The sequence below is a fragment of the Brachycentrus maculatus genome, unplaced genomic scaffold (genome assembly GCF_059751285.1).
Source record: "Brachycentrus maculatus isolate JH-2025_06_01 unplaced genomic scaffold, ASM5975128v1 h1tg000574l, whole genome shotgun sequence".
Taxonomy (NCBI): Eukaryota; Metazoa; Arthropoda; class Insecta; order Trichoptera; family Brachycentridae; genus Brachycentrus; species Brachycentrus maculatus.
In genome coordinates this window covers 159,801-176,256 of record NW_028281314.1, presented here as the reverse complement: position 1 = coordinate 176,256, position 16,456 = coordinate 159,801, and the positions used below count along the sequence as shown (strand labels likewise).

The 16,456-nt window shown below is 30.4% G+C and overlaps 1 protein-coding gene and 1 non-coding gene across 2 annotated transcripts in view; both read left to right on the top strand.

Annotated features, from left to right (window-relative positions):
* LOC148301338 (neuropeptide CCHamide-2 receptor-like) overlaps positions 1 to 16,456 on the top strand; it is a 52,395-nt gene that overhangs the window by 8,547 nt on the left and 27,392 nt on the right. The window contains exons 2-3 of the mRNA XM_088273428.1: positions 540 to 759; positions 11,827 to 11,996. Coding sequence (XP_088129554.1) covers positions 540 to 759; positions 11,827 to 11,996 — 390 coding nt within the window. The remainder of the gene's footprint in view (positions 1 to 539; positions 760 to 11,826; positions 11,997 to 16,456) is intronic.
* On the top strand, positions 3,187 to 3,259 carry TRNAV-AAC (transfer RNA valine (anticodon AAC)). Its single transcript has one exon. It is a non-coding gene; the product is annotated as a tRNA-Val (tRNA).

The following is a 16,456-nucleotide window of genomic DNA, read 5'->3' as shown; positions in this document are numbered from 1 at the left end:
ATAGATTTAGACATTTTGAGACATTTTAGGAAATTGAGGTAATTAGACATTCTAGGGTCTAGGGGCGTCGACACGTCGGCATCGGCGTCGGCCATCGTTGGATACTTATCTATGTTATATCCCTACCAAAACTGGGGGTTTGCAAGGGACGCGATAGCTATTTCCAAGTAAATATTTAATTGGCTTATCAGGGATAGCTACATCGAATAATTCTTTCTTAAAATCTGTGTGTATTGTGTATGTTTTGATGCAATCCGCATCATTTTCAAACACCGTATATACGGTTTTTGAAAATGGTGCAGAATGCATTAAAGCACATGTCAAAATAATAAAGAAAAAATCGTATTTACTAAGTAAAACTTAATTGAAAATTTATTGAATTCACTCGAAAGACTACCAAATCAATTAATGAAATTAAAATAACCCTTTTTTGTTTTTTTTTTTTATTTTGTTCATCGGATATCGTCAATTTTGCCTGTATGAGGCCTGTCAGTTAGTCAAAAAATTATGATGAGTTTAAAATATGCATTTTCTTAAAGGTACATCTTCTCTCTGGCCTTGGCAGACCTGTTAGTGATCCTCATCAGCGTACCGTTTGCCTCCATGATATACACCCTGGAGTCGTGGCCTTGGGGAGGGGCTCTGTGTCGTCTGTCGGAGTTCGCCAAGGACGTGTCAATCGGGGTGTCAGTCTTCACCCTGACGGCTCTGTCTGCCGAGAGATACTGCGCTATTGTCAACCCCCTGAGAAATCTACAGGTTTGTGATTATATTAAACATTTAACAGGAAACAGAGTGAATGGTGCAGTGAAATCAGTTATGGCGAATAAAAACCTTTCCCCGAAAGCTAAACTGGCAGTACACAACGAAGTCCTGGTTCCAACCCTTATGTTTAGAAGTGTAGCATGTACCTGATAAAAGAAGGATGAAAGTAGACTGAATGCAGTCGAAATGCAATCTCTCAGACAAATGTGGGGCAATCGTTGTATGAGACGTTCGAATGGTGAATTTTTTAAAATTTATTTATTTATTTTGTTTGTTCTGGAATTGTACAGCTTTCGTATAAAAAAATGATAAAATAAGCATAAGTTACATCAACAATAATAAACATAACATTACTTTAACAAAATAGTTACGTTAAAAAAAGCCAATTAAACAATTCCACATTTATGTTATAATAACTATTAAAACAAAAGGGTATAACTATAAAAAAAAGAAAATAAGGAGGAAATGCAATATCCATAAAATTAAAATTTTGGTGTGTTGATATGGTTTGGATATGTGGAACGAATGCATGAGGCAAGAACGGTAAAATTAATTTATGAGGCGAATGTAGTTAGAAAAACGAGCAGAGTTATCCTCGGTCGTCCTCCACTCCTTTTTTCCAAGCACAAACTTCTAATAATTTTAATTTAATTTAATTATTTTAAACATAATTAATAAAATTTCTATACATTTATACATATGGCAAACTTATAATTTCAGTTTCCCTGTGCCTCTCCAAAATAGAGACGGAGCTCTTGTGCTTGGTTTGCGTTTTAATGTTCCTCGCTCATTCGTCCCACATATCCTAACCGTCTCAACACACCTTATCTCAGCCTTGCATTCATTCCTTATTTCACCATTCGAACATCTATTATATGATACATCGTTTTGCCGCACACTTATGTGAGAGATTGGATTTCGACTGCATCAAGTCTGTTTTCATCCCTCTTTTATCAACTTCATGCTTCACGTCCAATGTTCACTTCAGTTGAAAATGAAAATTTATTCTACTCTGTAATTTCCATTTCGTTAAAATCCTTATTCTTGTTACATTATATTTGTATTGTAATTATAAAATGACTCGTACGTTATTATAAAACTATACTTTGACTTACCATGAGCTTTGCGTTACGTTACTTGTCCTTTTGAGCTTTTGTTTTCTATCCAAGTCCGCGAACCTTTTGTTAACATATCATTTGACGTAAAATTTTGTCCGATTTTATTTATAAGCATTTTGTAATGGTACCAGTACATTATTGAATTTAATATTCGATTTAATTTAATTTATTTAATATAGTTAGGTACAAAAAAATATTGAAAATGAATTAATTTGCTAGACATTTCTACTTTTAATATATTTATTTATACTAGTTACGTTCTTAGAAAACAGACTTAACTCTTGTGCTTGGAGAGGGACGTTTTCATTGTTTTTACTTTTTTTATAGTAATAATCCACAAAGCTCCTACTTTCAAGGGCTTGTTTGCAGGTAGGATAGTAAAATCAGGGAAGGTTAATGTGAAAATTACTTCATAAATACCCAGACCAATTAAAAATAAATCTTTTGTTAACATATCATTTGACATAAAATTTTGTCCGACTTTATTTATAAGCATTTTGCAATGGTACCAGTACATTATTAAATTTAATATTCGATTTAATTTAATTTATATAATATAGTTAGGTTAAAAAAAATACAGAAAATTGATTCATTTGCTAGACATTTCTACTTTTAATATATTTATTTATACTAGTTACGTTCTTAGAAAACAGACTAAACTGTTGTGCTTAGAGAGGGACTTTTTATTGTTTATATATTTTTTAAGGAATAACCCACAAAGCTCCTACTTTCAAGGGCTTGCCTGCAGGTAGGATAGTAAAATCAGGGAAGGTTAATGTAAAAATTACATCACAAACACCCAGACCAATTGAAAATAAATCTTTCGTAAAATTCATTTTGCAATTGGCGGAAATCTAACCCGAGACGATAGTTACGTAGTGGAATGTCTACTCACGGCACCTTATGAATGATATAAATGTTTTTTTGTATTATTCTTGTTATTTTTAAATAACACGTATTTATAATTGATAATGTTTAGTAACAAAAACAATTTGTAAATAAATAAATAATAACATAAAAACGAAAATTCAAGTAATCTACAATCAAAAACAATGTTGAATTATTTTAAAATTATAACTGCATAATTGCGATAATTCTATTGATATTTTACTACGAAAAATTCTAAATACATTAAAAAAAAATAAGATAAAACCATAGTACAAATTATCTATATTCAGATATGATGAAGATTACAAAAAAATATATAATCGCATGAGTCAAATTATGCAATCGTTACAAGAATAAGTATTAGAAAGTTACTCTTATCACAATCTCTCTCCAATTAATCGCGCTACTGCGTGTGGTTTCCGTGGTGTAGTGGTTATCACATCCGCCTAACACGCGGAAGGCCCCCGGTTCGATCCCGGGCGGAAACATAGTTTTTGTTTTTTTTTTTAATTTTATATCTTGATTATGACTTAAGTCAGTTTTACGAATTTGTCTTTAAGTGGTAAATTATTCGTCAATTTCATTTGAATTTCCGAAAACATTATAAAAGCAAATCCTACAGTAAAGAAAACATATAAACGACAGTTCATTTTCATTAATTCATTCGGCAGTCAATTTAAGCTAATATTTACCCATATTTTATATTTAGTTTTACGTAGTAAATACCACGATTTCCTAGAATCGATTATGCACTTCGGCTGCCCAAACTTAAAACACAGTAAGGGACATTTTTTTGTAGTACGTTTTTTTTGCATTTTTGGACTAAGTAGCATCTACTTAGTCAAAAATGCAAAAAAAAACATACTACAAAAAAATGTCCCTTACTGTGTTTTGAGTTTGGGCAGCCAAATTGTTTCGATGCATTCAGCATCATTTTCAAACACCGGTGTTTTTAAGAAAATGTGGGATTTACCAAGTAAAACTCAAATTGAAAATCTTTTTTTTTCTGTGAAATACATGTATTCAAATGATTAAGGAAACACTTATTTTATACAACTTGAGTTTAATAATGACTACTAGTTTTATAAGCTAAACTTCCATCGTCATGTCTGAAAAATAACTCAATAATAAATTCAAGTGGTATAAAAACAAGTGTTTCCAATGTCTTACCACAAAGTAAATGCCGAAACAATAAATAAAATACATGTATTCATATTTACAATTAAATAGTTTTATTAAACAATTATCTAATCAACAAGTTATATGAATTAAAGATGCATTTACTATTGGTTCTGCAGACTATACGATTACCGACTATCGGCTTTATTCAGTGGTTGCTAACCTGAGTATCTTGAGCCGCGTGCTCTCTTTGGCCCCTTGAATGCGACTCAGCCACAACTGTTAGCGGATATTCTGACTTGTTTAATTAACAAAAGAAAATATTTATTGTAACTGCAGATTGTTGGTAGAATTCCACATTGAATTGTTGGGTAATATATCCAAAATTAAACACGGTTATTGGATATCATATTTCGCTCACTCCTTTAACAACGTCATATCGCTCACTCCTTTCAAGAACGTCATAAGTAAAAAATCGACAATTTTCATTCGTGCATGTTTTCGGATTGCCCAGAAAATGTACTATATCCCAGCAAAAGTGGCATATTTTTAACTTAATATTTACCTGCTAAAGGGCATAAAATATTGCTTTTGCATTTTGAAGAAAAGGTATTGTTTAATTATTTTTTTAAATATACTAAACATTTTTCAAATGGAGAAAAACCCTTCAGGTTTAACCTAAAAAAATCTGTTGCACAGTAAAAAGTTCAATAGGTGGCTTGATATTTATTTTTAATACATTGTGTTATATTTTTAAACATTTAAAACGTTCTCCTGAAAAATCCAGTTTTTTGATTTATGACGTTCTTGAAAGGAGTGAGCGATATATCAAATAAATTAATTTTTCGTAGATGGTTATTAAAGTTTGAAAATATAATTTAATGTATTTAAAATAAATATCAAGCCACTTATTGAACTTTTAAATTAATCTACTTAAGATTGACAGCCACATTACTTAAATTCAAAACATAACACTTCTTAATTCAAATATAGATCGTACCAAAGAAGTAGTGCGAGCAAAATGTTTTCAATTGAAGCATAAATATAACTTAAGTAGCGAGGTTGTCAATCATGGATAGAATGGTGATAAAGTGATCAGTAAAACCAGCTTCTTCTTCTATGTTGGGATATCAATGAATATCACCTTGTTATAAATATCTCCTAAGGGGAGGTGAACCCAGAATTTTTGAACTAAGTTTTGGAGACACTTAAAATATTGTGAATTAACTATTTAAAAGTATAATTTTATTTTGGTTTTCAGTTTACACAACCATACTTGTTTTGAGTTAGCAGTCCTGCTGTTGACAGATAATTTCTGCATATCCAAGAAACCACTTCAATTTGTTGTTAACAAGTAAAACTATAAACTTTGTTTTCTAAGTAAGTTTTAAAAACAGTATTATTTAATACTAAATATCGTCATAAAAAAGTCAACTTATTGACCCAGATTACTTTAGTAAAATATGTATTTTATTTGACTTATCATACCAATTTCGATAATGCGAATTCCCTATTTATATTTATTTATAATTATTCTTTAAAACGTTTAAGTGTACAAATACGTGAGGTAAGATAAAAGCATCGTAAATTCTTATCAAAATCACGTAGAAATACGGAAATACATATACTCTACAATTCCCAAAGGAAACCAACATTTCGGTAAAGAAAATAAGTATATTGAAAGATTGTATTCCCTTTTTTACTTTCTCTCGCCAATGATTTCACCAACGAAACATAACGATCAACGTTCTCGCGGGTACTAAAATTTAATATTATTGCCTAAATGTAAATATGGGAAGCTCTCTCTTTTATAACTAATTTTATTACTTTGAATTACTTTAAGTGGTTTACGATAATCGATAAATGTTGCGAGTTACATTTGAAATACCCAATGAAAAATTGTTCTAGCTGATAATGGAAAATAAAGAAATGCAAACATTAAAAAAATATGTAATAAAAATACATACATACGAGTATATAGTAAATTTATGTTTGCATAAATATGTACATTTTAGGCAGACATGTGGTAAATCAGGGGCGTGCGATGACTTTAATGGGATAATATTGGTTGGTTGCAAGATAGCAATAACCCCATAATAAACAATTATTCTGTACATTTTTTAAAAATAAATAAAAAAATATTGAATATCTTTTTTTCCGTCTTAGTCCTCATTACTGAGGGTTGTAACTACTGATGGAATTAAAAAAAATTAAGAACCGGTTCGCCCTTTAGGTACTATTCCTACCCCCTATAAAAATATATATTTATTCATTTATTTGTTTTTTATTCTGCACACAAATAGAACGTTCACATAACGACTGAGAATGCTCCGATACATGATCTCAATCTGAATATTGTGTGAAAACAAAGGGTTAAGGAACGGTTCAGCGTAGGTACTTTAAAAAATGTAGGCACTGGTTTGCTAGAACTGGTGCGAACCAGCTTAATCCCATTACTGGTTGTAACCATTGTCAAAGCAATGACTCTTCTCCAGTTATCCTTTGACTGCTGTCTTAACTTGATCGATCCATCGTATGGGGATCTTCCTCTCTATTTCTCCAGACTACCGATCACGAACAGTCGTTCCAGGCTATCCTCATTGCCACTTGCAACGTGTCCAAAGAACTAAAGAATCCATCGTAATAACTTTTTTTTAAGTAAATAAAATATCATGGAATTGAATTGCCAATAAACATTGGAGATACAATATTTTCAAATTTCAATATAAAATTAAGAATTTTCTGTACATTTTCTTAAAATAGATTTCAAAAATAGAAAAAAAAATATTTAAAAATAGATGATAAATAATTGATGTGTATTCTGTGAAGTTTAATACATTTCAGTAAAGAAAATGTGCGGTTTTCATTCAGGAAGCAATGTCTACTACGTCATAGGAAATTGAATATCGACCGCAAGTGATGGAATAGGGTAACACTTCTACAAATGTATAAATTGTGTATAATGTACCCATACACACCTACTTTATAATAAATACATATAACTACTATACTACATGTATCATACTATACAACGCGCGTCATCTCTTGTGCACGAATAAGCTAGCCAGCCTCTTTACTACGAAGATCGGCCGTCATGAGAAAAACAAAATAGATAATAAGATAAATACAACATTTTGAGTAATATAAAAAGGTTCACAAATCTAAATGTCTCCACTTACATTTCAATTTTACATTTTTCAAATCAATTTAGATGAACATATGTAAAATACAACAGTTCTCGTGTATACAATTATCTGTTTAAGATCTAAGTTTCGTATAGACATTTCTTGGTGGAACTGCATTTTATAGAATAAAATAACAACTTTGAATTTTTTTCCACCTGAATTTCATTTGACCAGCAATCGGGTTTTATCGCAACCGACATCACCTGGTTGCTGATGTTTTAATTGTTTTTTAGTGTTTAATAGGCTTTATTTTTATCGATTTTACAATTTTTTTTAACTTTATGTAATGTTTATTACTGTTAATGTAATTATTTTTTATCAAATACTTTTTTAAATGTTAACATGTACAATTCCCGAACAAATAAATTAAATAAATAAATATTTTTTTATGCATTTATTCCGTTCAGTTAAATCGAACAACTTCGTTTGACTTTGTAATGCCTTTCGTCATTTCATTCTTACTTCATCGTACCAAACCACACTATTAAATAAATATTCTCGTTTTATTTTAAAGGCGTATAAAAAGTTTTTCAATGGATTTTCAGTTTTCTACTCACAAAGGCAACAATGGATTGTTAAATTCACTTTCTTACTTTTATAAATCGGCATTTGTCCTACATTTTTTTTCTCTATATTCTGATCATTCTTAAAAGATTTTCTCCACAATTTTTTTTCTTTCTCTAGCATAAAAAAATATGCTTAAAACAGTGTAGATATTAAATAAGGCTTTGATGTTAATTGAATACATTTGTATAAAATGGAAAAATAATGATATTAAAAAAGTACAGTAAGTTTAATTAAAATTGAACAAAATCCTTATATATCTTTTTTCAAATTATTCCCTTATAACTTCTGCAATGTCCTCGTTAGAATATTTTTAATAAATTTGATAAACATCTTAACAGACATACATTTTAAAAAATCTAACAATTCATAAAAATGGCCTCATGTTTTTCAATTTTTGTGTTATAATTATTTTCCTGGTTCATGTAGAAAGGGTCTGAATTTATAAAATGTATACAATTAAGTGAAGAAGGAAAGATCTTTAAAACAAATTTTTGAGGCGCATGTTAAAAAGAGCAGAGGAAGACCGAGAAAAACTTGGTACGATCAGGTATGCTAAATACATGAAAGTGGTAAAGCGAAATAATCGGTGGGTATGTATGAGGATATACAAGAACGTGGAAGAGGCGAATAATTTTTGCTTGGACAGAGTGGTGTGGCATTCTATTTTCTCTGCCTATCCCTGCAGGAAAGCGGCGGGATGATTCATTAGTTAGTTAATACAATTTAGGATATCCTTGTTAAGAATTTTTTACATTTTATATTTCCCTCATACGAACTGATAAGACAATACTTACGGTAGGTAACTCAAAATATTTTTTTTGACATCTCATCAAAGATAAAGAAAAATATGGAAGTCTGGGCATTTACGAGGCTGACGACGGTCATAAGCTGGTTTAAGTGATCACTTTACACATGTGTAACATTCACCAATTCTACCCATTATTGACAACCACAATACTCAAATTCTTGGATGTTCTAGATATACTTATACGAACCAATTTTGAAATATTATTGTTGAATCACTAAAACTTCACTGTCAAAAAATAATATGAAAATAACTCCTGTCATTAGAGATAATCCAGATTTTGTGAACAAGTATTTGGACACACTCAAAAATTTGCGAAATAAATTGGTTTAAATTTTCAAATTATGGAGTGTTTGAATCCCGTTCGCTTCATCTAAGTTCATGCTTCTTATGAACTCTTCAAAGGGTTGAGTTTCAAGTGGGGTTGTAAATTGATTTCTTTCAAAGTAAAAAGAAAATCTGTGTCCTCTTTGGCGTTTCAATGGCTTGGAAAAACTTGTAGCAAGTAAGGTGTATATTTATTCACTTCGCAATTCGTCCTTTGTGAAGTTGAAAGGAAAATAAGGTAAAAGATTGCTCTCCCTAGATGTTTGGTGAATGATGTAAAACTTACCAAATTCAATATATGTATATATACTTGAAAATATAAATTTCGGATTTTTCCGTAACTACCCCGAAATTTGGTGGAATGTTTTTATATTCATTATTATTTTAGGAAAATAGGCGTATTATATAAAGCTGTACTGGGTTTTCATTTAAAATAAGCTTGTCTTTTTTGTCAAAGGATATTTGCTTTACAAAAACTAATTTAAAATAAGGAGTTACAAAAGATACTGTATATATTCGTTTTATTTTTCATTCATACTTTATTCGACATAAAATGAGCAGTTAGAAACAGTAAGAGAGAAATAATATTTAAAAAATATTTCTTTACTTAATCAATTTTCCCCTTTTGATCATAGTGAAGCCCTTGAGGTAATATTTTACGAAAATGGCGATTGATAAATTAACTAAAATTATTTTTATTTACCCGACTGAAAACTTGAATAAGGAACGATATGGGAATTTTTCACATTTTTAGGTCGAATCACGTTTTATATGAATTTATCGGATTTTACACAATTTATACGATAAAGTCTGTGATCTCAACATCATAATTATATCGAAGCTAACAATCCTATATAATGATATTTTACATAAATGATAAGTCAAAATCCATCATTTTGTTAATATTGGCGTTAATAATTGATCCAACATTTATAAAAAAATATTATATTAAAAATTAAAATATTTCATTGTAACTTAGACATTTTAATTAATTTGATATTCTTGGTGACAAAAACTGGCTTTCTTTTCTGTCCACCTTAAGAAATTTAATCAAGATTAAAAGAATTTCTAAGTATCCCTGACGGATTCTTTTACAGACAATATAAGTTTATAACTTTCGTTGTAACATTTTTTCTAATTAATAAATGAATTTATTAAAATATTCATAATATAATTACAAATTCTTAATAACGAAGCCCTCATCATTTTAATTTACTCTGAAAAAATGTTTCAAAGAGTTTTCTATTTACGGATGAGATATTTCATATAAAAGTAATCTTATTTATTTAATATTGGTGCTTCAAGTTACACAAGTATTATATTGAAGGTGTACTGGCAAAAAACGTTAACTCGAAAATATGCACTTTTGACTTAATGATGCATATTATAAAGAATTCTAACTAACTAACTAACTAACCATCACGCCGCTTTCCCGCAGGGGTAGGCAGAGAGAATAGAGCGCCACACCACTCTGTCCTTGCAAACATTCTTCGCCTCTTCCACGTTCATGCATCTCCTTATACATACCCGCCAATTGTTACGACTCCTAACCTGACCACTTTCAAGTGTTTGGCATACCTGATCGTGCCATGTTTTTCTCGGTCTTCCTCTGCTTCTTTTCCCACTAACATTCGCCTCATAAATTTGTTTTACCGTTCTTTCATCACTCATTCGTTCTACATGTCCAAACCATCTCAACACACCTTTCTTAATTTTATCGGTAATGCTTATCTCAGCTTTGCATTCCTTCCTTATTTCACTATTCGCACATCTATCATACATCGTTTTGTCGCACATTCTTCTGAGAGATCGCATTTCGACTGCATTCAGTTACTTTTATCCTACGTTTGCCAACTCCATGTTTCACTTCCATACATACATTAGAGTTGGAACCAGGACTTCGTTGTGCACTGCCAGTTTAGCTTCCGCTGATAGGTTTTTATTTGCTTAAACTGATAAAGTATTCAACGTTCTATAAACTGGAAAAACACACTTAGTAGTTTGAAATGTCATATATTTGTGGTTTGAAAAGTAAATTCAACTTTAAGTTTCATCGCCGATATTTTATTCAGGCTAAAAGTAACAGGGATTATGATAATGTTTAACAGATTTTAGAGTTAAAGTTTTTTTGCCAGTACACCCACGATATGCTATGAGAAACTTAAAATATCGGTTTCTTTCGTTCTTTATAGATACACAATAAAATAAAACAGCAACTTTATAGCGTTTTCTACATTTCATTGAGATACGGTTATTATACAATTGTTATTTTATTATATTACAATAAAGAATGTCAGTAGAAAAACTTGAAATTAAAACATAGTAGATTTACAAAGCACAAGTTTATGAGAATGTCTATTGAAAAACGGGTGATTGATGATAAATATTATTTATTGAATTTGAGGAAAAACATGACGATTAAAATATAAAAATAAAACTCTCATATGAGACCACTTTTCACTTTATTATTTTAAGAGAATTACCCGCTTCCATTGTGTTAATAGGCGACCATAGCAATTTTACTTTAATCCATAGTTGACCTGATGAGAAAATGAATGTCGTGAAATAAAGTGTTAAGTGGTATTACACAAAGTGAACAATGAATGATAAGAGGAGTGTAAATTATCATACCACAGAGTTAATAATACTTTTAAAATACAAATTATATTACAGATGTGTATTTCTGTTAATATGTATTTAAAACGCGATGTTCCAAATTAAAATTCAATTATGTTCTTTAAACTCTTATCCGCACCCCAATGGTGCGTAGGGCACTGCATCATATAAACGCAGTGTTATCTTGATCGTTAACACATGATGGGAAGGTGATCAGCCCTCCGCTGTCCAGGGTAATATTGAATAAATATTAGAGTGAATAAATCAGTTATATTTATTTGACCCTCCCCCCCTGGGAATCGAATCAGGGATCTCCAGAACGGTAGCCGAGCAAGCTGACCATCACTACGGAGGCATACAAATTATGAGTTAAAATTAATTGACAAATTATAAATTATGTTACCAACACTTTTCTCTAATTCGAGTTTGTTTTCAGACTCGCCAGATGACGCTGCTGGTAGCATTGCTGATATGGTTCCTGGCTGTCGTTTGCGCTTTGCCCGCCGCCATCGTATCTGATGCTATCTCCATTGATCTACAAAATAACCTCACTATCTGCATCTGCTCTCCTTTCCCCAATGGACCATTCGAACAACTCTACACCAGGTGGGTAAGCCTTGCAAATAATGACACCAAAAAATAATCATTCAACAGCATAGTTTATATTAAAAAAAAAATCCCTATGTATTTTTTTTTCTTTATTTTAAATTCTTTAGCATTACACAAACATGACAATAATTCAAATACAAAAATATGAAAAAAAAATCAATACAAAAAAAAGATCCCACAAAGGCATGGCCTGTGTGTGGGTATACAATATAATTTAGGCCATAGTAAAGGGCACTGGCAAGAATACAATAGGTATTATAAGTAGAACTAGAAAAAAAATGTTAATATAAAATACAAAAAATACTTGACTATCAGAAAACCATAAAAAAAAGATTTTTTTTAAAATAAAATTAAAAACTTAAAAACATAAAAAAGGTGAAAAGTAAAAAGTAAAAAGCATACAAGTTAGCAAGCACATGCGATACAACATGAGTGATACGTCTACAAGAAAAAGGAGCTTAAGTCTGTCTCTTCAATAAAGAATCTAAGCAAAATGTTTAATGTACTCAAACTTAGGTAATTAACATCTAAAAAATAGTCTTTGTGGAATAAATTGAACAGTTTTATATATCTGGATCTACGCAATAGGTTATAAAGTATTTTTTATATTAAAAGCATTGTTAACTTTGTGTTATGGTAATATAACACTTTCCTTATCATTCATCGTTCATTTTGTGTAATATCATTTTAATAAGGACTTATTCGTGACTATCGGTTTAGTTATAATCATAAATAGCTAATTAAATTTAACTCTAAGTCTGTTTTACAAAAATATTCCCATTGTGGTTCATTTGTCCTCTTTCTCGATGAATGACAAGGAGAGTGTTAGCTTATAAAGTTTCATTTTTCATTAATTGAATAGGCAGTCATATAAGCCGCTGGTACACGGAATTTTATCATCCGGCAGTTCGGTTTTTAAAAATGAAAGCGACTACGACGGTTAAGCGAGATCGAATTTACACGCAACGTATTCACGCATAGATCAAGAGCACTGATCCGAGAAAAAATGTGTAAATGCACAAGCCAATCGTCCGTTTTATATGCTAACTGACGTGCCGGACGGTAAAATTCCGTGTAATTCCGTGTAGCGCATAAACGCCCATACGGTGTTTGAAAATGACGCGGAATGCATCGAAACACGTGTTCCAATAGATTTTAAGAAGTTGTGGTATTCTCAAAGTAAAACATGATTTAAAAAAAATTTATTTCATTACATGTAATGATATTAATATATAATTTTTAATATTACGATTATTTTTACTATTCTATTTAATGTTTAATGTTTTTTTCAATCATTTTTATGCTTTGTTTTTTTTTTTCATTTTATTTTAAATAATTATAAACCATATGAAGACATGAAGCTTGCATCCTTAATCTCATGGTTAAGAAAAATAAACATTAATATTTTTATTATTTTGTTAGTTTACGCCTGTGGTTGATGGTGTACAACCTTTTGCATAACCCCTGCATGTAAAAAACTTTTATTTTTTAAAAGGCATTTTTCTGGAATTCCGTAACCCGTTTAACAATTTCATGACACGAAATTCCACGAATACAGTGCAGCGATTGAACGTTAAATGAAAAAGCGCCATTCGGATTACCTTTTGAAGTTAATACTGAAATACCGCGAAATGAAATATTGCGAAGGCGTCTGGATGAATGTGGAACGAATGGTTTATCTTATAATTTCCAGTTTTTTTTTCTATTTGTCATTAAATTATTATTATTCTTGTTTTTTTGGTTCTTTCTCTATCTCCTCTTATATCTTTTATTTATTAAAATAACAAGGTAATTTCTTTTCAAGTGCTAAAATCAATTGTAAACTAAAAAAGGATAAAAACCATCTCGAGTTTAAATGAGTATTGTCCATACAAAATAGAATTACATATACAGTCTGTAAGCCGTTATTTCCATACAACATTTGAAAAAAATATTTTTCCAAAAAAGGCCAAAAACATTTAACATTTGCTTTTTTAATATTTTAGAAAAAATATGGCGTACTTGGGTTACCGAAAGTCAATGGGTAATAATTTTATTTTATGGTGCTTAGTTCGCATTTTACGGGGTGGCTTTTGACAAAATTTCATGTTTTACCGGCTTTTAAGATATTCTGTGTATGGACTGACGGAAATTTAACGGCGAAGTATAAACTTGAATAACACATTTAATATTAACATCCATTATGACTGAGAACATAAAACGGTATTTAAGAGACCAATCATTATATATTCAAACTGTTAAAAATTTATTTCATCACCCTAACCATACAGCTAGTGTATTATATAAGTACGCACCGAAGAAACGGAGTTTAATATTGTCAAAATTATAAATTCTTTAGTGTTTATAATCATTTCCATGTAAAACATATTGCTCACTCCTTTCAACAACGTCATATATAAAAAAACGTTATTTTTCAGGAGATCGTTTTTAATGTTTTAAACTATAATGAAATGTTTTAAAAATAAATATCAAGCCACTTATTGAACTTTTTAGTGTGTAACACATCTTTTTAGGCAATACCTGAATGTTTTTTCTCCATTTGAAAAATATTTAGGATATTTAAAAAAAAAAACTAAACAATACCTTTTCTTCAAAATGCAAAAACAACACTTTCTGCCCTATAGCGGGTACGTATTAAGTTAAAAATATGCCGCTTTTGCTGGGATATAGAACATTTTCTGGGCATTCCGAATACACGCACAGCTGAAAATTGACGATTTTTGATATATGACGTTGTTGAAAGGAGTAAGCGATATTTGTATTTGTATGTATAAGTATATGACATATATCGGACAATCTAAGTGGAAATATGTGGAAAACTAAGGCACATTTACTGAGGCTATATTTTCATTTTTGGTGAGTCATAAGCTTGCCTAATACCCCTTTAAAAAGGAAAAGGTCGGATTATGGGACACCTTGTATATATAAACATATACAAATACGTATATTGTTTTATTATACGGTTATTTTACTTTTGATAGACAATGTAGATGAATTCAACTTAAATTATTTTATTTTCTTTGTTTTTTTTATTGCTTAATAAAAAGAAGAACAATTACACTCGTATTTTTACTACGCAGTATCATAAAAGAAGCGTGGAAATTTCAAATAAAAACAAATTCTAAATTTTTGACACAACACCCAAATACAAATCCATCATTTTGATAAAGAACGATAGATATATTTCCCATGGGAATTATTTATAAGCAGCGAATATCAACAGGTCTACTCTGCATCTTAGATGAATCCGAGTAAAAAGTACCTTTGCGAAGCTGACGCTTCCAAGATGCTGATTTTTCATCTTTATGTAGATCTTACTTGGGTTCTTTAAAAATAGCGATTTCCAACGAAACAAATGAAAAAAGTTTTGAGATATTTTAATAAATTTGGTTGTCATTTAATTTAATCACCATATGAATTTAAAATTCAATGAATATTTTACGAGTAAAAAAAAAAAATTATTGTAACTGCAGACAGTTGGTAGAATTCTATTATGAATTGTTGAGTAATATATCCCAAATTAAACAAGGTTTATTTGGTTGAATTCTACATTTATTTATGTATATGTTAATACGTGACGCGTTTCGTATTCTTAGGACATTATCAAACATTCGAGTGTTAGATTATGTCCTAAGAAGACGAAACGCGTCACTAATATACATAAAAAAATGTATATTAGTGACGTTGTATATTAGTAAGGTTTATTTGGTTGAATTCTACATTTATTTATGTATATGTTAATACGTGACGCGTTTCGTATTCTTAGGACATTATCAAACACTCGAGTGTTTGATTATGTCCTAAGAAGACGAAACGCGTCACTGATATACATAAAAAAATATAGAATTCAACCAAATAAACCTTGTTTAATTTTGGATATATATTACCCAACATTAAAAAAATATATATTTTTTTAAAATTGTTATCTTTGGCGCTTCATAGTATCAAAACTGTGAAGGTTAAAAATCTTAAGTGTGATTATTTATAACTTGGACCATAGTTTTCCGGCGTGATCTTTATGGACCACAAGGGTCAATTTCGACTTGCAGAGGGTTACATAAGATGTAAATCGGGGTCCACGTTAGCGGATCCCATTTAGGGAGATAATCATTAATATGTTAGGGTCCTATAAATATCTTCTTACACCGTACATAGATTTTCCGTACGTAATACTTTAATACTTTTAAATACTTATATTAGTTGAATAAAAGTAGTATACGTTAATTCATGTGCGAATAGTGAAATAAGGAAGAAATGCAAAGCTGAGATAAGCATTATCGATAAAATTAAGAAGGGTGTGTTAAGATGGTTTGGACATGTAGAACGAATGAGTGAGGAAAGAACGGTAAAACAAATTTATGAGGCGAATGTTATTGGGAAAAGAAGCAGAGGAAGACCGAGAAGAAGATGGCACGGGCTTTATAAGTTTTTATACTGGCAGTACCACATCAAGGAGT